The sequence below is a fragment of the Pseudophryne corroboree genome, chromosome 4 (genome assembly GCF_028390025.1).
Source record: "Pseudophryne corroboree isolate aPseCor3 chromosome 4, aPseCor3.hap2, whole genome shotgun sequence".
Lineage (NCBI taxonomy): Eukaryota > Metazoa > Chordata > Amphibia > Anura > Myobatrachidae > Pseudophryne > Pseudophryne corroboree.
This window is the reverse complement of record NC_086447.1, coordinates 598157288-598182990: the sequence shown is the minus strand read 5'-3', so window position 1 is coordinate 598182990 and position 25703 is coordinate 598157288. Positions and strand designations below refer to the sequence as shown.

The 25703-nt window shown below is 42.8% G+C and overlaps 1 protein-coding gene across 1 annotated transcript in view; it reads right to left on the bottom strand.

Moving 5' to 3' along the window:
- CAPN9 (calpain 9) overlaps positions 1-25703 on the bottom strand; it is a 283180-nt gene that overhangs the window by 62554 nt on the left and 194923 nt on the right. Inside the window, exons 11-12 of the mRNA XM_063917552.1 lie at positions 22280-22488; positions 9460-9496 (exon numbers count right to left, since the gene is read on the bottom strand). Of these exons, the coding sequence (XP_063773622.1) occupies positions 9460-9496; positions 22280-22488 (246 nt within the window). The remainder of the gene's footprint in view (positions 1-9459; positions 9497-22279; positions 22489-25703) is intronic.

The window sequence follows — 25703 nt, the reverse complement described above, 5'->3', positions numbered from 1 at the left end:
ATATGATTTAATTCATAAAATTATAGAGGGATAATTTTCCAGTCAATACTGTAGATACATAATTTCTATCATATTTCAGCTGCAAAAACATAGCTGTAGACCATGGATCTTCAACCTGCGGCACTCCAGCTGCTGTGGAACTACACATCCCAGTATGCACTGTCTCAGTTTTAGCATGCCTTAATAGCAAAACTGTGACAGGGCATGCTGGGATGTGTAGCTCCAGAGCAGCTGGAAGTCCACAGGTTGAAGACCCATGCTGTAGACCAGAGGTTCTCAAACTCGGTCCTCGGGGGCACACACAGTGCATGTTTTGCAGGTCTCCTCACAGAATCGCAAGTGAAATAATTAGCTCCACCTGTGGACCTTTTAAAATGTGTCAGTGAGTAATTAATACACCTGTGCACCTGCTGGGTTACCTGCAAAACATGCGCTGTGTGTGCTCCCGAGGACCGAGTTTGAGAACCCCTGCTGTAGACCATTCCTTCTGTACATCAATCCACTATGAACACATCTACATGCAGAACAGATCTGCGTTTTCTCCAGTGTTTAAAATACTGCATTGATTGGTCTCATTGCTTATATATATATATATATATATATATATATATATATATATATATATATATATTTGTACAAACTTAAAGGAGAAAAAAAGGGAATCAAATTTTTAGTAGCAGCACTCCCATCCACAAGAAAATTAATTCTTCTTTCTTAGATATAACATTATTAATACTTTATTGATAACCTTATAAAGTCAAGAAGAAGTTTCAATACCCATATGTGATGCAAATTTCTTTATTGTTATCACATATGTGATGTAAATTTCTTTATTGTTATCACATATGTGATGTAAATTTCTTTATTGTTATCACATATGATGTATTATATGTCCCCCTATTTTAAGGAGGTCATGTAGAGTGAAGTATAAAATTCATAGAGACAGAATAAATTTGTTGTGAATAAATGTGGTTTAAAAGAAAGTGCTAGTATGCTGTCTTTATTCTGTAAATTAATCAAGTACCTGTGATATTACAGATTGGTTTATAATTCTTCAAATGACCACTAACTGTTTTTTTCCAAGGATATGTCTAGAGGGTTACAAATATAACAATGTTTGCATAATATTTGCAAGTTCTTCATTCAGTGATCAAAATATAACATTTGTTGCTCTATATTGATATGATGAGAATATTTAGAACAACACTGAATGTGAGATATATTCCTGTTTTTAATAGCTGGATAATAATAAATCTTCCTACTTTCTAGATGCTGGGCAATTCCAGCTGTTATTTAAGTTACTGTTCTATATTACTGAATTATTCCAGCTATATTTGTCCAGAAATGGTGCCAGTATACAAATCTATATTCCTTACGAACTTTAATTAAATATGGAGCAGACTAAAAATGCCGCCATGTTGTTTCTTCCTCATATATCCAGATAACAATTTTAATGCCTATTCATACATGAATATAAGGCTCGTATTGCTCTGTATAGCATAGGTATGCATTCCCATGCTTATAAATGGTTTGTTCTTACAAACTGGATTTTATACGAGTTACCACTGTTTGGATGTTTTGATATTATTTAACAAATAAACCTCGGTCTAACTGGTGCCCCACATCACTCTCCTGATTGGGGAAATAAACCACAGTAGTCCGTGTGTCTCACATAAATGGTAGATCACACTGGGACTATTAGAAACAAGTTGGTAGTAAAACTTCCAATAATACTGTATGTTTAAGAATAATGTAGGAATTATAACATGACACTTGGAGATAAACCTTCCCTTCTCACATTCTCACATATATAGAGCCAGTGTTGGACAATTATGCTAAATTGTTAACCCTTCTTATCACCTCTTTATTGGATTATACTGTGATGTTACAGATTACTTTGTGATTCTTCAAATAACCACTGACTATTCTTGCCAGTGATATATGTAGACTTTAGAGGGTTATAAATGTAGCAATATTTTCATAGTGTTTACAGATTTTTCATTCAGTGATCAAAGTGCTACATTTGTTGCTTTATAGTAGCATAATGAGGATATTTAGTACATCACTGCAATGTGAGATATATTCCTGCTCTCAAGTACTGGATGATGATACAGCTCTATTACTGAATTATACCAGCTACATTTATCCAGGAATAGTGCCAGCATATATGTCTATATTCCTTACACACTTTAATTAAATATCAAGCAGACTAAAATGCTGCTATGTTAGTTATTGCTCATGTATCCAGATAACAGTTTTAATGCCTGTTCCTGCATGAGTATCAGGCTCGCATTACCCTAAACAGCACGGGTATACATTTCCATGCTTATTAATGACTTGTTTTTAATAGTGGATTTTATATGAGTTGCCACTGTTTAAATATGTGATATTTAGTCTATCTGGTACCCCAATTCACTCTCCTGACTGGGGAAATAAACCACAATAGTCTGTATGTCTCACATAAATAATAAATTAAGCAGGGACTGTTAGAAATAACTATTAGATGGTAAAACTTCCCTTGATATGCTAAATAGTGGTGTAGGGATTAGACAGAGCATGACACTAGGAGATAAGCCTCCCCTTCTCACATTATCACATATATAAAGCCAGCGTTGGTCTATTATGTCAGATTGTTAACCCTTCATAACAGTGGCGTAAGTTTGTCCCAGTTGCCCGGAGGCAAGATAAATATTGGTGCCCGCCTATTTCCTATATCAAGATAAATATGTGTGTGTGTGTGTTTAGAGTGTTCTGAAATTTTTTTTAATATACTATATTTATACATTTAATTGTCTTTTATTTTAAATCACACATTTCTTAGCAGTCATACCCCGGATTAGAACCCATGACCTGTTGCACTGACAGCAGACACTTTACTGATGGAGTTATTTGCTCCTGTAGAGGAAGCATGAGAATTCTAACTATATGAAGTTACGTGTAATTGTCAGAGAAGTATCTTCATATAGTTAAAATTCTCATATTTCCTATACAGAAGCAAACAGCTTCATCAGTAAGGTGTCTGCTTCCAGTGTAATAGGTTGTGGTTTCTAATACTGGGGGTGACACTTGTAAAATGTATATAATAAAGAGGGTGTGATCTGTAAGGTGCAGGGACCAGTGAGGAATTCTGCCACTGAAAAGACAGCGACAGCGACTAATTAACTTAATTCATGGTGTCACAGAATGGGAGGAGAGGTGCCCCCTTCAGAGCAGGAGCCCGGTGGTAGATGACTCTGTTGCCTCCCAGAGTTCTGCCTCTGCTTCATAACACCTATATGGTGAATTATACCATAAGAACACACAGGATTTAATTACACATGATAACAGTACAGACAGCGCACAGCAATGCCCATTTCACTTTACTAAGCTTTGTCAGGGCTATAGTACACGGCGCCCGCCTCAGGAAGCATATTAATACTTTTTTGGAGCCAATCAAAAGAGAGTGGAGTGGATTAAACCAATCAATAGATCTAACCAGAAATTCAAATCCCTGTCCGTTATGTTCAGTGAGTGGCTTTACAATGATCACTAACAACGGACAGCTGCAGCGCGTCTCCTCTCCCTGCCCATTGCCGCTCGATAAGCGGCTTGGTTAAGGCCACTGATCAATATCACCTGCGGTGCTAATGTTCTCCCAGCTAACTTGCCCGTCAAGCATATTATATTACCTGACCATGCCTAAACAGGTTAACTGCCCTGTAATCTGTTCAATTGGTAACTGCTAAAATCCCCCTGTTACTGGGGATAGTTCTTGGTCCTGCTGATATTATTAATGCATGTGTTTTAATATATAATAGAGGGAATTTGCATATTCTTGATAGCCTACACTGATTAACCCTTCACAACGATGTATTATTATAGATATTACAACAACATATAGTTTATATCTTCCATTATTTCTACATATTAGACAATGGACCATTGTGAATAAATAGTGAATAGTTTTCCCATATGAATAATATTTACACTGTAAATTGATTTCATAGACATGAGATTGTTGACCACTATTTAATATCGCTCGTTTGTAAATAAATAATTATTTTTAAGTGCTTATAAATGACAAATAAAAATTAAAATATCTACTGTGAAAAGTGAAAATAAAAATGAAAGTGGCAGTGCAAAAATTATTTTCAAATAAAACAAATGTGACAATTCAAACTGTGTAGCATTTTTATTCCATATACAGAATAATTTAAAATAATATTGTGATGAAGTGACCTGAATAAATATGTGACCCTATAAATGGTTTTGCTATAAAATAATGTGAATATACAGTGTTTAAATTTAATCTACATAAAGTGATTGTGAAAAAAGCAACATTATAATACAAATATTGCAAATGTGCATAAAATGGCCCTCATTCCGAGTTGTTCGCACACTAGCTGCTTTTAGCAGCATTGCACACGCTAGGCCGCCGCCCTCTGGGAGTGTATCTTAGTTTAGCAGAATTGCGAACGAAAGATTAGCAGAACTGCTACTAAATAATTCTTTGCAGTTTCTGAGTAGCTCCAGACCTACTCCTAGATTGCGATCAGCTCAGTCCGTTTAGTTCCTGGTTTGACGTCACAAACACACCCAGCATTCAGCCAGCCACTCCCCCGTTTCTCCAGACACTCCCGCGTTTTTCCCTGTCGCGCCTGCGTTTTTTAGCACACTCCCGGAAAACGCTCAGTTACCACCCAGAAATGCCCCTTTCCTGTGAATCACTCACCGATCAGCAGAGCGACTGAAAAGCACCGCAGGATCTACAGCAAATCTACTAAGATTTTAGTTAAATAACTAAGCGCATGCACCCTGCATGCCTTGCGCATGCGCATTTTGCAACAAATCGCAGCATAGCGAAAATCAGCAACGTGCGAACAACTCGGAATGACCCCCAATGTGTGCTGTTTGGGCAATTCCATAATGGTCACCTTAATCAAATTCCTTATAGTTTGTTCCATTAAAAAGTGTATATAAATTAATTATTGAGTATTGACCTCCTTTGTGCCTCATTTATTTGAAGTGTAGTCCTAGTGCATTTTAGGTCACAAACCCACACATCCAAATTGAATTCAATATCTTCAAACAAGATGTACAATACCAAATAATGGTAGCAACTGAGAAACATTTATTGTATGGTATCAATATCTCCAGTTACGGGGAAATCATCCCATTCAAATACTAGTCCTTTAGAGTTTAAGTGCAAGCACTATCCATACTGCTATGCCCTCGAATTCTAATGCAGGTAAGTATCTAGCAATTGCCTATACCAGTAAATTACAGTATGTAGAGGTCCAAATCCTTATCAGGTAAGTATAATACAATTCCTTTTCCCCCTCCCTTTTTACCATGGATGTCCGATACATATGCAATTGTATGAATACGATATATTATACTTACCTGATAAGGATTTGGACCTCTACATACTGTAATTTACTAGTATAGGCAATTGCTAGATACTTACCTGCATTAGAATTCGAGGGCATAGCAGTATGGATAGTGCTAGCACTTAAACTCTAAAGGACTAGTTTTTGAATGGAATGATTTTCCCGTAACTGGAGATATTGATACCATACAATAAATGTTTCTCAGTTGTTACCATTGTTTGGTATTGTACATCTTGTTTGAAGATATTGAATTCAATTTGGATGCGTGGGTTTGTGACCTAAAATGCACTAGGACTACACTTTAAATAAATGAGGCACAAAGGAGGTCAATACTCAATAATTAATTTATATACACTTTTTAATGGAACAAACTATAAGGAATGTGATTAAGGTGACCATGATAGAATTGCCCAAACAGCACACATTGTATGCACATTTGCAATATTTTTATTATAATGTTGCTCTTTTCACAATCACTTTATGTAGATTAAATGTAAACACTGTATATTCACATTATTTTATAGCAAAACCATTTATAGGGTCACATATTTATTCAGGTCACTTCATCACAATATTATTTGAAATTATTCTGTATATGGAATAAAAATGCTACACAGTTTGAATTGTCACATTTGTTTTATTTGAAAATAATTTTTGCACTGCCACTTTCATTTTTATTTTCACTTTTCACAGTAGATATTTTAATTTTTATTTGTCATTTATAAGCACTTAAAAATAATTATTTATTTACAAACGAGCGATATTAAATAGTGGTCAACAATCTCATGTCTATGAAATCAATTTACAGTGTAAATGTTATTCATATGGGAAAACTATTCACTATTTATTCACAATGGTCCATTGTCTAATATGTAGAAATAATGGAAGATATAAACTATATGTTGTTGTAATATCTATAATAATACATCGTTGTGAAGGGTTAATCAGTGTAGGCTATCAAGAATATGCAAATTCCCTCTATTATATATTAAAACGGTATCCGGACTCCAGGTCGACAGCACAAAGGTCGACACACCTTAGGTCGACGCCAATTGGTCGACACACCTTAGGTCGACATGGACAAAATGTCGACAGGAACAAGGTCGACATGGAAAAGGTCGACATGCGTTTTTCACGATTTTTTTCTTTTTTTGAAACTTTTCATACTTAACGATCCACGTGGACTACGATTGGAACGGTAAAGTGTGCCGAGCGAAGCGAAGGCACCATGCCCGAAGCATGGCGAGCGAAGCGAGCCATGCGAGGGGACGCGGTGCACTACTTGGGGTTCCCGGTCACTCTACGAAGAAAACGACACCAAAAAAAACATAAAAAACTCATGTCGACCTTTTTCCATGTCGACCTTTTGTCCATGTCGACCTAAGGTGTGTCGACCAATTGGTGTCGACCTAAGGTGTGTCGACCTATGTGCTGTCGACCCTGAGTCCCAGACCCATTAAAGCACATGCATTAATAATATCAGCAGGACCAAGAACTATCCCCAGTAACAGGGGGATTTTAGCAGTTACCAATTGAACAGATTACAGGGCAGTTAACCTGTTTAGGCATGGTCAGGACGACGGGCAAGTTAGCTGGGAGAGCATTAGCGCCGCAGGTGATATTGATCAGTGGCCTTAACCAAGCCGCTTATCGAGCGGCAATGGGCAGGGAGAGGAGACGCGCTGCAGCTGTCCGTTGTTAGTGATCATTGTAAAGCCACTCACTGAACATAACGGACAGGGATTTGAATTTCTGGTTAGATCTATTGATTGGTTTAATCCACTCCACTCTCTTTTGATTGGCTCCAAAAAAGTATTAATACGCTTCCTGAGGCAGGCGCCGTGTACTATAGCCCTGACGAAGCTTAGTAAAGTGACATGGGCATTGCTGTGCGCTGTCTGTACTGTTATTATGTATAATTAAATCCTGTGAGTTCTTATGGTATAATTCACCAAATAGGTGTTAAGAAGGGTTAACAATCTAACATAATAGACCAACGCTGGCTTTATATATCTGATAATGTGAGAAGGGGAGGCTTATCTCCTAGTGTCATGCTCTAATCCCTACACCACTATTTAGCATATCAAGGGAAGTTTTACCATCTAATAGTTATTTCTAACAGTCCCTGTTTAATTTATTATTTATGTGAGACATACAGACTATTGTGGTTTATTTCCCCAGTCAGGAGAGTGAATTGGGGTACCAGATAGACAAAGGAATATTTACCTATCACTAAATATCACATATTTAAACAGTGGCAACTCATATAAAATCCACTATTAAAAACAAGTCATTAATAAGCATGGAAATGTATACCCGTGCTGTTTAGGGTAATGCGAGCCTGATACTCATGCAGGAACAGGCATTAAAACTGTTATCTGGATACATGAGCAATAACTAACATAGCAGCATTTTAGTCTGCTTGATATTTAATTAAAGTGTGTAAGGAATATAGACATATATGCTGGCACTATTCCTGGATAAATGTAGCTGGTATAATTCAGTAATAGAGCTGTATCATCATCCAGCACTTGAGAGCAGGAATATATCTCACATTGCAGTGATGTACTAAATATCCTCATTATGCTACTATAAAGCAACAAATGTTGCACTTTGATCACTGAATGAAAAAATCTGTAAACACTATGCAAATATTGCTACATTTATAACCCTCTACATATATCACTGGCAAGAATAGTCAGTGGTTATTTGAAGAATCACAAAGTAATCTGTAACATCACAGTATAATCCAATAAAGAGGTGTTAAGAAGGGTCAACAATTTAGCATAATTGTCCAACACTGGCTCTATATATGTGAGAATGTGAGAAGGGAAGGTTTATCTCCAAGTGTCATGTTATAATTCCTACATTATTCTTAAGCATACAGTATTATTGGAAGTTTTACTACCAACTTGTTTCTACTAGTCCCGGTCTGATCTACCATTTATGTGAGACACACGGACTACTGTGGTTTATTTCCCCAATCAGGAGAGTGATGTGGGGCACCAGTTAGACCGAGGTTTATTTGTTAAATAATATCAAAACATCCAAACAGTGGTAACTCGTATAAAATCCAGTTTGTAAGAACAAACCATTTATAAGCATGGGAATGCATACCTATGCTATACAGAGCAATACGAGCCTTATATTCATGTATGAATAGGCATTAAAATTGTTATCTGGATATATGAGGAAGAAACAACATGGCAGCATTTTTAGTCTGCTCCATATTTAATTAAAGTTTGTAAGGAATATAGATTTGTATACTGGCACCATTTCTGGACAAATATAGCTGGAATAATTCAGCAATATGGAACAGTAACTTAAATAACAGCTGGAATTACCCAGCATCTAGTAAGTAGGAAGATTTATTATTATCCAGCTATTGAAAACAGGAATATATCTCACATTGCAGTATTGTTCTAAATATTCTTATCATACCACTATAGAGCAACAAATGTTATATTTTGATCACTGAATGAAGAACTTGCAAATATTATGCAAACATTGTTATATTTGTAACCCTCTAGACATATCCTTGGAAAAAACAGTTAGTGGTCATTTGAAGAATCATAAACCAATCTGTAATATCACTGGTATTTGATTAATTTACAGAATAAAGACAGCATACTAGCACTTTCTTTTAAACCACATTTATTCACAACAAATTTATTCTGTCTCTATCAATTTTATAATTCACTCTACATGACCTCCTCGAAATAGGGGGACATATAATACATCATATGTGATAACAATAAAGAAATTTACATCACATATGGGTATTGAAACTTCTTCTTGATTTTATAAGGTTATCAATAAAGTATTAATAATGTTATTTCTAAGAAAGAATAATTAATTTACTTGTTGAAGGGAAAGAGTGCTTCTAATAAAAAGTTGATTCCTTTTTTTTTCTCCTTTAAGTTTGTACATGTATACTGAATCAATAAGCAGCACCATTTATATGTGTTTTATGTTGAAACATTTGTTTTGTCAACATAAATTATCACTCTAATAATATTCCCTGTATAATATTGATCATCAAATAATCTGGTGCAGGAATATCTCTAATTCAAAATATATATATACTTACCTCAGGGATTTCCACTTTTATATCGCCATCAACCTCTCTATAAAAAAACACATTTCTTAGATTACAAGAGTTCTTTTGATTTGTGCAGTAAATTATGGCCCTCATTCCGAGTTGATCGGTCGCAAGGCGAATTTAGCAGAGTTACACACGCTAAGCCGCCGCCTACTGGGAGTGAATCTTAGCTTCTTAAAATTGCGACCGATGTATTCGCAATATTGCGATTACTAACTACTTAGCAGTTTCAGAGTAGCTCCAGACTTACTCTGCCTGTGCGATCAGTTCAGTGCTTGTCGTTCCTGGTTGACGTCACAAACACACCCAGCGTTCGCCCAGGCACTCCCACCGTTTCCCCGGCCACTCCTGCGTTTTTTCCGGAAACGGTAGCGTTTTCAGCCACACGCCCCTGAAACGCCGTGTTTCCGCCCAGTAACACCCATTTCCTGTCAATCACATTACGATCGCCGGAGCGAAGAAAAAGCCGTGAGTAAAAATACTTTCTTCATAGTAAAGTTACTTGGCGCAGTCGCAGTGCGAATATTGCGCATGCGTACTAAGCGGATTTTCACTGCGATGCGATGAAAAAGAACGAGCGAACAACTCGGAATGAGGGCCTATGTTTTAGGGTCAATAACACAGTTAATTCAAATATTTTATTTGAAGAAAACTGAAGGAGCTGCTTATTTTCTCACGTCCCCTGTTTATGTACAATATTTATTATAGTAATAAAGTAAAACCAGACAAGTACATCAGCAATCACAAAAAAACAATCTTTAGAATCTGACATTTTCCCATACTTAAAGATTCCCCGATCCACCAATCTGCCCACATACATTACAGATATTTTTCAGTGATTTGCAGATAATTTCCAGCAATTACAGATCTACAGTACCAATCTTGAAAGACTCATCCGTTTACTAGAAACAGTCTGCAAATCTGCTGGTTGTTTTACCATACACTAGCAATCTACAGAACCCAAATCAATCTGTGAAATCCAACATGTTGGACAACCTGATTTAACAATCCCAATCAAATTTTGATCTGAATCCACAATAATTGTATTCTACCTTTGTTCTTGTATCTCTGTGTATTTCTGTTACCACACTGTATACTCCTCTGTAAACTCCTGGTACTTCTGGTATTGTGTACTCCTGTTCTCTTGGTAGTCTGGCATTGTGTGCTCCTGTCTTTGTATAATCCCGGTACTTCTGGCATTGTGTACTCCTGTTGTCTGTACTCCTGGTATTCTGGCATTGTGTGCTCCTGTCTTTGTGTACTCCTGGTACTTCTGGTACTGTTTACTCCTGTTTTCTGTGTACTCCCAGTACTTCTGGCATTATGTATTCCTGTTTACTGTGTACTCCTGGTATTCTGGCATTGTGTACTCCTGTCTCTGTGTACTCCTGAAATCCTGTACTCCAGGTACTTCTGGCATTCTGTACTCTTTGGGTACTTAGGAGTCTATTTACTAAGCCTTGAATGGAGATAAAGTAGACGGAGATAAAGTAGACGGAGATAAAGTACCAGCCAACCAGCTCCTGTCATTTTTCAAGCACAGCCTGTAACATGGAAGCTGATTGGCTGTTATTTTATATCCGTCCACTTTATCCCCACTCAAGGCTTAGTAAATAGACCCCTTGGTTTCTGTGAATGGTTTTACTTCTGGTATTCTATACTACTGGTACTTATGGAATCCTGAACTGCTATACTCCTGGAACTACTGTCATCTGATATTTCTGTTTACTTTGTATAGTGAGGACTTCTGCCATCCTTGGAAATTTGTGTAATTTAAGTATACTGTTTGCTTGCATATCCACTGACATCTTCATGCACAATGGGCTTTAACTCGAAGTAGATATTTGTAACCTTATTGTTGATGCCATGAAAGAGTTAACTCATAGCTTCGGGTACATATCCCTAAATCTATAGGTTAACGGGGATTTGTGCAAGGATAAGGGCTTGTAATTGAATAGCTCCAGGCATAAAAATCTAAGCCAACAAGCACTTTTCCTTCTGTGGCTAATTGAATCTGGCTCTAAATCTTTTTTTCTTTTTCTTTTTTTGTATTGAGACTTTTTAAATGAAAGTATAATCTTAAATGAAAGGTCCTCAGACAGATTCTATATATGATAAAGCCTTGATAACTTTTTCATCTATAACTCCATATGCAATGTACACATCATACAGAGGTAGCCACGTTCAGCTTTGCCACCGAGCATCTTATCTGTGGCAAAGCTGCAACGGCTAGAATAGGGATGAATGGGCAGCATACCTAGTTGCAGCTCAGTGTGCGAAATCGCAGCTATGGCTTGACGAAGTATGTATGCCAATGTGGCAGTGCTGCAGGTACGATGAGAGTGGTTACATCTGTGTCTCATATTACAATATAGCCTTTTACAATGATGCAATGAACACTATTATTATGTTTTATTTTTAAAAGGTAAATTCTGTATATTTTTTAGAGCTGTGCGGCGGACACTTTTCGAGTTTTGTGTTTTGGTTTTGGATCTAGATCCCCGCTTATGTTTTGGATTGGTTTTGCCAAAACCACCCTTTCAGGTTTTGGTTTTGGATCTGGATGATTTTTTTAAAAACAACCAAACATAAGCACAGCTAAAATCACAGAATTTTGGGGTAATTTTGATCCTACGGTATTATTATTAACCTCAATAACATTCATGTCCATTCCTTTCCAGTCTATTCTGAGCACCTCACATCTCACAATATTGTTTTTAGGCCAAAAGGTTGCATCAAGGTAGCTGGATGGCTAAGCTAAGCGACACAAGGGGGCGGCGCTAACACCTGGCCCATCTAGGAGTGGCACTGCAGTGGCAGACAGGATGGCAGTTTTAAAAACTAGGCCCCAAAGAGCCCGTAATGCAAAGAAAAAAAGAGGTGCAACGAGGTAGCTGGATGACTAAGCTAAGCGACACAAGTGGGCAACACAAACACCTGGCCCATCTAGGAGTGGCACTGCTGTGGCAGACAGGATGGCAGTTTTAAAAACTAGGCCCCAAAGAGCACACAATACAAAAAAAAAAAGAGGTTCAAGACCCTTATGTTGTTTAAACAGGACATGCACAGTTTAATAAACCCATCATTTAAGCGACAGGTAGTCCCCCTTGAAAAAGCTTGCTAAGTTCTCTGAATCATAGCTAGCTACAAACATACCACCTCCATATTTGATGACTTTTCACATTATGAGAAGAGGCAAGAGGAAGAGGACAGTGTCAAGAAGGTGATTAAAAATTAGAGAGGCACACGCAATCAGGAACAACACACAGGATTTCACCTCCACTCCTATATTGGTGTGGAACAGAAAACACTTCAACCAAGCAAATATACTGTATAATGGTATAATTACCACGTTACTGGACAAACTAAAAACTAGTGGCCAAAGCCTCCAAAATTGTACCCCTTCTGCATTTTCAGAGATTAAGATAATCTCGGATTTAATGCTGAGATACAAATAAACTGGTTTATAACACAGGATCAAGGTTGGATATTTTCCCCTCCACGGAGTCTGGAGACTAATTTTGTGAAAATCTTGTCGGTTTCTTTTTTTCCATTTTTTTTATTGCATTTTTATTTACATATTTTGTGGCAGATGCCTTATTTTTGTTTTTTTACAGCTCCCAGTTACACGCATGTGAGCATACCTGTGCGTCCCAATTACACGCATGTGAGCATACCTGTGTGCCTTGTTTATTTTATTCATATTTTATTTTTAAATAGAGCAGCCCCTTAGATGTTTTAGCAGCCCCTTCTGAGCCCCCACAACAGCCATGGATGGGGCAAGTTGAGTTCGGGTGGGTTCGGTAAAGTACTAAGCACGACTGTGCAGTACATTTTTTTGTTATTGAGCCCCTGCCCTAGTGGAGCTTACCACTCTACAGTCCAAACTCATTTCATACTATAAGTAGGACTATGCGAGGAAGCAATGCTAACCTCTGTGTCACCAGCATGCCTCAGCCTGCCAAGCCAGACATCTTCTTGGCTGTAAGCCACCATGAGACTCCATACTGGGCCTTATTCAGTAACTGTTTGTGCCTCAGAGGAGCTCCTGGCCTATTTAAGGCTGCAGTGCAATGGAAAGCTGAAGCAGTGCAAGATCACTGAAACTCAGTTCCACCTCTGCCTCGCGGTGTTAGAAGAACAACCGCCAGTGCAACCAGTGCGTTGCACTGGGTCCCGCCTCTGTCCAGGGGCCCAAAGCATGTAATGAGTCAAACTGACTCATTACATGCCGCTGTGTGCTGCGGGCAACCGCTGCCCGCAGTACACAGCCGCCCAGAGAGAGAGGAGAGGAGCGCAGCGGTACAGGGGAAGGAGGAGGAGGGAGGTGGAGGAGGGAGCCGCAGCCAGGGCCGGCGCTATCACTAGGCAGCTTTAGGCAGCTGCCTATGAGCGCCGGCCACTGGAGGGCGGCAGAACACACTGATGAGAAAATGCTGTCTCTACAAATCTGTCGCCCCCCCACCTCCGTGATAGCGCCTCACATATTCACTTGAGGGCTCAGGCATGTTGCCTGCACCCTTACCACCCCCCCACCCCCAGGGCCAGGGCACTTTTATTTTCCCTTTGCAGCCACATGCTGCAGTGTGCTCATACAGAAGCCGACGCTCTGCTGAGTTTGCTTCCTGCATGGACAGGAACAGGAAGTCACGTGGTGCACATGTGACTGTGAGAGAGGAGAGGAGCCTTCAGACGTGAGGAGCAGCAGCCCAGCAGCAGGTCTATCAGAAAGCCATACCATACGGGGGAGCACAGACTCAGGTACATTCTGCTGCTAATGAGGGAAACTGGTAATTTTACTGTGTGCAGGGGAGGGGGTGGTATATTAGTGTGTGCAGGGGGGGTATATTAGTGTGTGCTGGGGAGGGGGGTGGTATATTAGTGTGTGCAGGGGGGGTATATTAATGTGTGCAGGGGAGGGGGTGGTATATTAGTGTGTGCAGGGGGGGTATATTAGTGTGTGCTGGGGAGGGGGGTGGTATATTAGTGTGTGCAGGGGGGGTATATTAATGTGTGCAGGGGAGGGGGTGGTATATTAGTGTGTGCAGGGGGGGTATATTAGTGTGTGCTGGGGAGGGGGGTGGTATATTAGTGTGTGCAGGGGGGGGTATATTAGTGTGCGCAGGGGAGGGGGTGGTATATTAGTGTGTGCAGGGGGGTATATTAGTGTGTGCTGGGGAGGGGGGTATATTAATGTGTGCAGGGGGGGTTGTATATTAGTGTGTGCAGGGTAGGGGGGGTGGTATATTAATGTGTGCAGGTGAGGGGTGGTGGTATATTAATGTGTTCAGGGTCGGGGGGGTGGTATATTAGTGTGTGCAGGGGAGGGGGGGTGGTATATTAGTGTGTGCAGGGGGGTATATTAGTGTGTGCATGGGAGGGGGGGTGGTATATTAGTGTGTGCAGCGGAGGGGGGTATATTAGTGTGTGCAGCGGAGGGGGGTATATTAGTGTGTGCAGCGGAGGGGGGTATATTAGTGTGTGCAGCGGAGGGGGGTATATTAATGTGTGCAGCGGAGGGGGGTATATTAATGTGTGCAGCGGAAGGGGGTATATTAATGTGTCCAGCGGAGGGGGTATATTAATGTGTGCAGCGGAGGGGGGTGGTATATTAGTGTGTGCAGCGGAGGGGGGTGGTATATTAGTGTGTGCAGCGGAGGGGGGTGGTATATTAGTGTGTGCAGCGGAGGGGGGTATATTAATGTGTGCAGCGGAGGGGGGTATATTAGTGTGTGCAGCGGAGGGGGGTATATTAGTGTGTGCAGGGGAGGGGGTGGTATATTAGTGTGTGCAGGGGGGGTATATTAGTGTGTGCTGGGGAGGGGGGTATATTAATGTGTGCAGGGGGGGTTGTATATTAGTGTGTGCAGGGTAGGGGGGGTGGTATATTAATGTGTGCAGGTGAGGGGGGGTGGTATATTAATGTGTTCAGGGGAGGGGGGGTGGTATATTAGTGTGTGCAGGGGAGGGGGGGTGGTATATTAGTGTGTGCAGGGGGGTATATTAGTGTGTGCATGGGAGGGGGGGTGGTATATTAGTGTGTGCAGCGGAGGGGGGTATATTAGTGTGTGCAGCGGAGGGGGGTATATTAGTGTGTGCAGCGGAGGGGGGTATATTGATGTGTGCAGCGGAGGGGGGTATATTAATGTGTGCAGCGGAAGGGGGTATATTAATGTGTCCAGCGGAGGGGGTATATTAATGTGTGCAGCGGAGGGGGGTGGTATATTAATGTGTGCAGCGGAGGGGGGTGGTATATTAGTGTGTGCAGCGGAGGGGGGTATATTAATGTGTGCAGCGGAGGGGGGTATATTAGTGTGTGCAGCGGAGGGGGGTATATTAGTGTGTGCAGCGGAGGGGGGTATATTAGTGTGTGCAGCGGAAGGGGGTATATTAATGTGTCCAGCGGAGGGGGTATATTAATGTGTGCAGCGGAGGGGGGTGGTATATTAGTGTGTGCAGCGGAGGGGGGTGGTATATTAGTGTGTGCAGCGGAGGGGGGTGGTATATTAGTGTGTGCAGCGGAGGGGGGTATATTAATGTGTGCAGCGGAGGGGGGTATATTAGTGTGTGCAGCGGAGGGGGGTATATTAGTGTGTGCAGGGGAGGGGGTGGTATATTAGTGTGTGCAGGGGGGGTATATTAGTGTGTGCTGGGGAGGGGGGTATATTAATGTGTGCAGGGGGGGTTGTATATTAGTGTGTGCAGGGTAGGGGGGGTGGTATATTAATGTGTGCAGGTGAGGGGGGGTGGTATATTAATGTGTTCAGGGGAGGGGGGGTGGTATATTAGTGTGTGCAGGGGAGGGGGGGTGGTATATTAGTGTGTGCAGGGGGGTATATTAGTGTGTGCATGGGAGGGGGGTGGTATATTAGTGTGTGCAGCGGAGGGGGGTATATTAGTGTGTGCAGCGGAGGGGGGTATATTAGTGTGTGCAGCGGAGGGGGGTATATTAATGTGTGCAGCGGAGGGGGGTATATTAATGTGTGCAGCGGAAGGGGGTATATTAATGTGTCCAGCGGAGGGGGTATATTAATGTGTGCAGCGGAGGGGGGTGGTATATTAATGTGTGCAGCGGAGGGGGGTGGTATATTAGTGTGTGCAGCGGAGGGGGGTATATTAATGTGTGCAGCGGAGGGGGGTATATTAGTGTGTGCAGCGGAGGGGGGTATATTAGTGTGTGCAGCGGAGGGGGGTATATTAGTGTGTGCAGCGGAGGGGGGGTGGTATATTAGTGTGTGCAGCGGAGGGGGGGTGGTATATTAGTGTGTGCAGCGGAGGGGGTGGTGGTATATTAGTGTGTGCAGCGGAGGGGGGGTGGTATATTAGTGTGTGCAGCGGAGGGGGGGTATATTAATGTGTGCAGGGGAGGGGGGGACGGTATATAAAAAATTTGTATGGGGGAGTGGCATATTAATGTGTTTTTGTTTTTTAATTAATGCAGTTTCCCACTGCCTATCACCCACTGCCTCTCCCCGCCCGTCACCTCTCTCCTGAGACCCTCTCCCTATCACTCACTGACTCTTATACCGCTTTTAGACCAACAGCGCGGGTCGCAGCCGGGAGCCTGACACGTGTGCTACCCGGCTGCGCCCTGCGTCAGCTCCCTTTCCCACTGCACTCGCCAACCCGGCATATTGCCAGTGACGCGGCGGGGGTGGCACTTGGAGATCACATGATCTCCAAGCGCCGCCCGCACATTCACTGTACACTGCAAAGTTTGCCGAGTTGAACACGTGTTCAACCCTGCAAACCACCCGAGTTGGAATACCGGGTCACTCGACCCGGATTATTCCAACTCGAACCTTTTACACCAGCCAGCAACACGGGTTATGCACCTTCAAGTGCAATAATCCGTGTTATATGCTGGCGGTGTAAAAGGGGTATTGCCCTCACTCCGTCACCTCTCTTCTATTACACTCTTCCTGTTGTTCACCATTTCCCCATCACCTCTCTCGCTTGTTACCCAGTGACTCTCACCCTCTCAATGTCACCCCCTGTTTTCACCCTCTGCTTGTCACCTTCCTCCACTCACTGGTCACTGCCTGTCCCTAGCTTCACTCTCTACCCTTCTCCCACTGCCTCTCCCTGCTGTTACCCTTTTCCCGTCCGCTCTCTCTCCTGTCACCCTCTCCCTGTCACCTACTGACTTTTCTGTCACCCACCGTCTCTAACACTCACCCGATCACCCTCTCTCTTTTCACATTTCTGTGGGGTCTATTCATGAAGCAGTGAAAAGTGTGGAGAAGTAAGTCAGTGAAGAAGTTGCCCATGGCAACCAATCAGCTTATATAATTGCATAGAATACACTTTATAAATGTTACCTCAACACTGATTGGTTGCCATAGGCAACTTCTCCACTGTTTACACTGCATCATGAATAGACCCACATCCTCCTCCCCCCCCCCCCCACACACACACACACCTTGCGATTTCAGTCTCAGGCGTGTTTTTGACCACCACCCCTTCAGCGATTGCAGACTCCCGCATGTCGCCAGCTAGCCCCCACCCCCACAATTGCAGACTCCTGCATGTACGGCATCCACCACGTACCACTATGTAAGCATGCAGGGGGGGGAGCAGGCTAAAGTTTTGCCTAGGGTGTCAAGAAACCTTGCACCGGCCCTGGCCGCAGCAGCGCTTTGTTACTGATTGAGGCGCTGCTGCTGTCCCTCTGCTTCACTATAGGCTGCCCTCTGCCGCTGTGAAGCACATCCCAGCATTCACAGCGGCGGAGAACAGCCTATAGTGAAGCAGAGGGACAGCAGCAGCAGCACCTCCACCAATAACACAGCGCTGCTGCGGCTCCCTCCTCCTCCTTCTCTCCTGCCTGGGATCTCTGCCAGAAGCTGCGCCGAGGAGCCTGAGCCAGCGGAGAGGGTAAGTATAATTCTTTTTCTCTTTCTTTCTTTCTTTCTTTCTTTCTTTCTTTCTTTCCAAAAAGGGGGACTGTCTGCCGTAATGTGTAAAAAAGGGGGATCTGCCTGCCGTGATGTGTAAAAAGGGGACGCTGTCTGCCGCAATGTGTAAAAAGGGGGAATCTGCCTGGCGTAATGTGTAAAAAGGGGGAATCTGCCTGCCGTGATGTGTAAAAAGGGCACGCTGTCTGCCGTAATGTGTAAAAAGGGGGACGCTGTCTGCTGTAATGTGTAACAAGGGCACGCTGTCTGCCATTATGTGTAAAAAGGGGACGCTGTCTGCCTCTATGTGTAAAAACGGCACGCTATCTGCGTTATGTGTAAAAAGGGGGACGCTTTCTGTCATAATGTGTAAAAAGGGGACGCTGTCTGCCGTAATGTGTAAAAAGGGGAATCTGTCTGCTGTAAGGTGTAAAAGGGTCTCTGCCTGGTGTAGTGGTGCTACTGTGCGGCGTAATTTGAATAATGGAGACTACTGTGCACCGTTTTATGAATTGGTATTATTTTGTGGCCACACCCCTTCCCCACGAAGCCACGCCCCTATGTATTTTTGCACGCGCCTACGGCGCGCACTGCCCCTGTTTTGCATGCAGGGGTGGGGCTCCGATGCCGTTTCTTGCACACAGTGCTAAAATGTCTAGTTACGGCACTGTTGCTAGGTATCCACTTCCCTGAGCAGGTCCCCCTCACCAGATCCTCTCCAGGGGTGAGGGGGTGGGATGGGGGGGCACAAAGCATTTTGTCGCACCTGGACCCACCGCTCGCTAGTTCCGCCACTGCCGCGAGGTCTTGCAATAACCCTACGCAGCCCTTAGGAAAAGAAGATCCCTGCACGACAAATGCGCATCTTCTAAAAAAAATAATTCCAAAATGTGAAACATCAATAATAAATCAAAATTAAGGTTGACTAATTGGAGCCATTCATTTGAGTGAGTTCCTAATATGAAATAATTGAGAAGAACCTCTCTCTAATGGTCTGGCAGAAAATCTCGCTTTTACCTCTCCGGCAGTTGTGCAGGATTATGATTCAGGGCCTAATTCAGACTTGGTCGTAGCCGTGCAAAATTTTGCATGGCTACGATCAGTTTCTCAGACATGTGGGGGGACCCTGAGCACAAGGCTAGTCCCCTATGCATGTCTGGCTCTGTCCCTCCGCACAAGTACAAAAGCATCGCACAGTGGGAATGCTTTAGTACTTGACGAGTAGCTCCCTACCAGCGCAGTTCCTGCGTGCTGGCAGGGAGCTACTCGGCACTGTCTGGGTCACAGCGGCTGTGTGTGACATCATGCAGCCACCACGGCCCACCCCCCACAGGTCCAGTCAGGCGGCCAAACGCCGCCGGCCCAACCCCTCTGAGCCAGCGACCACCTCTGCCTGTCAACAGGCAGAGGTGATCGCAGGGCTGAGATGGCCTTCGGCTGTCAGGCATGCGCCGGCGCACTGCGGCTCCAGTGAATGCGCAGTTCAGACCTGGTCGGCTGCTGTGTAAAAATGCACAGCAGTGATCTGGTCTGAATTAGGCCCTCAGTCTCTTATGAGTCACAGTGACTTTGGCCACAAATGTGGTTTCTCCCCACTTTATTTAAAAACACTTCAGCAGTTTCCATTTCCACCTTTGCGGCTAGTTTTCACAAATCTATTTGTGATGTTGAAGCTTGTTTTATATCTGATCTTGGCTTTCATTGAAACCTATGATCAAGTACATCAGCACCCCTGAAATTTTACGGCAGCACCCCTGGATTTATACAGCATAGGCAGCACCCCTAGAGAATTACACAGCATAGCAGAAAGGCAACAGCACCCCTGGACTTAAACGGCAGTGGGGCAGCACCCTTGAACTGATAGGGCAGAGGGGAAGCACCCCACATAGGGCAGCACCCCTGGAATGATGTAGCAAAGAAAAGACGTGCATGATGGAATTGTCCTCCCACCCACCCTTATGTTGTATAAACAGGACATGCACACTTTAACAAACCAATCATTTCAGCGACAGGGTCTGCAACACAGCTGTGGCTGAAATGATTGGTTTGTTTGGGCTCCCACCAAAAAAGAAGCATTTAATCTCTCCTTGCACAAACTGGCTCTACAGTGGCAAGATGTCGTCCTCATCTACAGATCCCCCCCCCCCCCATTCAGTGTTTACATCCTTATCCTCACAGAGAAATACTATTCAAACAAACAAACCACATCATTTAGGTGTCAGTTGACTGCTTAAACTATTACCCAAAGTTTCTGAACTTGACAATGACTTATGATGAATGCGCTGCAGGTAAAGGGAAGATGTTCCAAGGTGGTTAACGTCCTTACCCCTACTTATTATGGATTGACAAAGGCAACAGATGGCTTAACACATGTTGTCCGGATTTGTGGAGAAATGATTCCACACCGAAGAGATGGCTTTTTTGGTATTTTGCCCAGGCATGACAATGGGCTTTTTCATCCCATTGATCAACTGTCTCCACTGGTGCCTTATTCAAACAAACCACATCACCATCAGAATCCTCATCGTCAACTTCCTCTGCAGCGCCAGCTACACCAATATCCTCCTCATCCTGGTGTACTTCTACAGTGACATCCTCAATCTCAATATCAGCAACTGGACTGGTGGTGCTCCTCCCAGCACATGCAGGGGGCATGCAAATAGTGGTATGAGCCTCCACTTCCCATACAGTGTTGTGAAGGTCAGGCCTAGACATCGTAACCGCGGACAGTGCCAGCACCCCTGTATTTTCACAACACCCCTGTAATTTTACAGCACGCAAGACAAAGCCAGTGTACATTTATATTCACTGCACCCCTGCATTTTTACAGCATACAATACCAGTGTACTTTTATTTTAACTACAGCACCTCTGAATTTTTACAGCATACAGGGTCAGTGTACATTTATGTTCACTGCACCCTAGAATTATTACAGCATACAAGACAGTGCCAGTGTACATTGATTGTCATTGCTCCCTAGAATTACTATAGCATACAAGACAGGGCCAGTGTACATTTATTTTCACTGCACCCCTGAATTTATACAGCATACAGGGCCAGTGTACATTTATTTTCACTGTACCCCAGAATTTTAAAAGCATACAAGACAGAGTAAGTGTACATTGATTTTACTGCACCCCTGAGATTTTACAGCATACAGGGCCAGTGTAATATTATTTTAACGTCACTCCTATATTTTTACAGCCTACAGGACCAGTGTGCTTTTCATTTTTAACAACTGCACCCCTGAATTTTTACAGCATACAGAGCCAGTGTAATGTTATTTTAACAGCATCACCCATATATTTTTACAGCATACAGGAACAGTGTGCTTTTAATTTTTAACAACTGCACCCCTGAATTTTTACAGCATACAGGGCCAGTGTAATGTTATTTTAACAGCAGCACCCCTATATTTCACAGCATACAGGACAGCTACACCCATGTACAGCACATGAAACACCAGTGACAGCCAGGACAGCACCCCTAACACAGCACAGGTACACCACAGTGACTGCAGCAGCACCCCTACAGAGCACACACTAACCCCATCCGATGCCACCACCCACAGAGAGAGACAGAGGTCTGTCTCCCTTACTCTCCAAGTCCGGAGTGAAAATGGCGGCAATGTGCGCCTGTTTATATGGTATCCAAAACCCTCAAGAATCTGACAGCGGGATGATGATGTTTTGCCTTATTCTGGTTTACGAGTCTGGCAGGAAGTTCTGAGCAGGACTTGGATCTGGGCTCGGAACGGGATATTCGGGGGGGAGGGGGTTTAGTTCTCTGTGAACTGAACCCGCTCATCTCTAATATTTTTACGTAGAATTTAAAACACCTTAAGTTTTGAATTATTGGAGAACTTTTAATTATTAAGCCTCAGCTTTAATGAATCTGTAGAAATTCCTTACTTAATCGTTGCTTTCTTCTCCGAGAATATTCTGAGGCAAAAGTCGGCCTCTTGATGAGGTTCAAATGTTGTAGGGACTAGCATGTATTCACCAGGTGGAAGCCTGAATCTCTGGGAGATTTCTCTTAAGTTAATGTAAGTCTTGCTTCTTGCTTTAGATCCATTAAATTTGAAGAAATCTTTTGTCACCTGTGACTCTGCACCAGGACACTGTAAGTCATAAGCACAATACCATGATAAATAAAATAGTAACATTCCAAAACATGATAAATATGCCATTATTTTGCTGCCCAGAAGAAAACCAACCCAGGACCAGGGGCAGATTGACAGGTCAGGGCGCCCCTAGCCATAACAGTTATGGCCACTACCATCTCTATTTTATAATTTTCATTGTTTGATTTTAAGCCCTCATTTGGCGATTGGCAGCTGAATATACAATAAGACAACAGTAAAACAAGCCATGAGCTATGACATTTTATTTGTAATTATTTATACATGTTTACCATGTAGGAAATCCATACTCCACTTAAGATGGCATACAGTACATTGGAAATAGCTTGTTTTAACTAGGAAATTTCAGACTGACAATTATAAAACCAAGTCCAAGTGTCGCCCTTTAGCAAATAGCACCCCTAGCACACAAGTTCAGTAAAGAAAGAGCATAGAGATGTAAGCCCACCAAACCCCTTAGACATACGTCCAATATTGATGTAGACATATACTAAGGTAAGCAGTGTTGGACTGGCCCACAGGAGTACAGGGGAAACCACCGGTGGGCCCCACTGCCTGCCCCCCCCCCTTCCCCTCTAGGGATCAAGGTGCACTTGAATTAATCCACTCCCCTCTTATTAACACTCATGAGCTTTTAACCTATCTATGTACACTAACTGTCGCATCCTCTACCTGTCACCATAAGAAACTATCACACACCTCCCCCAACTATACCTATCTCTCTCTTCTTCTGCTTCTACTAGCTGGTGACATATCCCCAAATCCAGGTCCCATCCACATACCACGCTCACATTCAGCTGATTCACAACAGAATATAAAATCAACAAACCTTATCAACATCACTTGTCTCCCATCTACCTCCAAGTCACTAAAATGTGCTTTATGGAATGCACGCTCTGTTTGCAACAAATTAACAGCTATTCATGACCTTTTCATAGCAAAAAAATTCAATATGCTGGCTATAACAGAAACCTGGCTCACACAATCAGACACTGCCTCCCCTGCAGCACTGTCACATGGTGGCCTCCACTTCACACACACCCCCAGGCCTGGTAACATCAAAGGAGGGGGTGTTGGAATATTACTATCCAAATGTTACACGCACATTGTTTTACCACCTGTTCCCTCACTCACATTTACATCCTTTAAAGTACACTCTATTAGGATTTTCACCCCTTTCTCTCTGCGTGTTGCAGCTATCTATTGCCCACCTGGGCAACCCAAAAAGTTTCTGGAAGATTTTTGTGCATGGCTCCCTCACTTTCTATCCTCTGACATCTCCACCATCATTATGGGTGATATCAATCTCTCTATTGACAGTCCACAATCTCCCCATGCCTCTAAACTACTCTCTCTAACCTCCTCTCTTGGCCTCTCCCAATGGACTGACTCCCCTACTCATCAGGAGGGCCACTGCCTTGATCTTGTATTCACCAGACTATGCTCTGTTTCTGAACTCACTAACACTCCTTTCCCTCTCTCAGATCACAACCTTATCACATGCATGCTCTCCTCCATTACTTCAAACTCCATGTCCCTAAAGTCTACAAGGACACCTCTTACCCGCAGAAATATTAACGCTATTAATTTTCAACAACTATCTACCTCTCTGCAACCACTGCTTTCACCAATTTCTACATTCACCTCTCCAGAGACTGCTGTGTCACACCTTAACCAAACTCTAGTAACAGCACTTGATGAAGTGGCTCCAGCTACCCATCACACTCCACGTAGACTTAGATGTCAACCGTGGCACTCTAAATAGGCACTCTAAATACACTAGACACTTACAAAAACTCTCACGAAAAGTTGAACGCCAGTGGCGTAAATCTCGTAGTTCAAGTGACTTTCTCACATATAAGACCACCTACCACTCTTATCGTACTGCTCTGGACACTGCCAAACAAACATATTTTCAATCTCTCATCTCTGCTCAAGCCTCTAACCCCAAGCGACTTTTTAAAATCACTTCTTGTCCCTCCCTCACCTAACCCACCAGCCACTGTCAGTGCGCAAGATCTTGCTTCCTATTTCAAGGACAAGATTGACAAGATCCGAAATTAAATGGTATGCTCTTCCACAGCAAGTGACCTGCTCAATTCCCTGCCTGAACCCTCTAACACCTTCTCTTCTTTTGATCCTACAAATGAAGATGAAGTATCTGCACTCTTTTCATCTGCCTACTCTAATACCTCTCCCCTTGACTCTATACCCTCACAAATTAGTAAAGCTCTGTCTACTGTGCTCATCCCAACCTTAACGAAAATCTGTAATCTCTCCCTGTCTACTGGTATCTTTCCTTCTCTATACAAGCATGCAGTGATTACTCCCATTCTGAAAAAACAAAACTCTGACCCGAACTCTCTCTCTAACTACCGTCCCATCTCTCAGCTCCCATGCCCCTCCAAGCTACTGGAGAGACTTGCCTACACTCGCCTCACACACTTTCTTAACTCACACAGCCTACTGGACCCACTTCAGTCAGGATTTCATGCCCAACACTCCACAGAGACAGCACTGACTAAGGTAGTGAATGATTTGGTCACTGCTAAATCTAAAGGACATTTCTCTCTCCTTATTCTCCTTGATCTCTCTGCTGCTTTTGACACTGTTGACCACTCTCTTCTCATACAAACACTACATTCCCTAGGTATTCAGGACACAGCCCTTTCTTGGTTCTCATCCTACCTATCTAATCGCTCCTTCAGTGTTCGTTTCTCTGATTCCACCTCTCCTTCGCTACCTCTCTCAGTTGGAGTACCGCAAGGCTCAGTCCTAGGTCCTCTGCTTTTCTCTATCTATACCACATCTCTTGGCAAACTAATCAACTCTTTCGGATTTCAGTACCATCTGTATGCGGATGATACTCAAATCTACCTATCCTCCCCTGATTTGTCACCATCTGTATTGGGCCGTGTCACTGAATGCCTTTCTGCCATTTCATCTTGGATGACATCTCGCCACCTCAAACTTAATATTTCCAAAACAGAATTAATTATATTTCCACCGGCCAATAGTAGTTTCCAACCTGATATCTCTATCACTGTTGAGAATTCTGCAATCACCCCTACCCCACAAGCTCGCTGCCTAGGTGTCATTCTTGACTCTGAACTGTCCTTTGTTACCCACATTCAATCTGTCTCAAGATCATGTTACATACATCTAAGAAACATATCCAAAATACGCCCTTATCT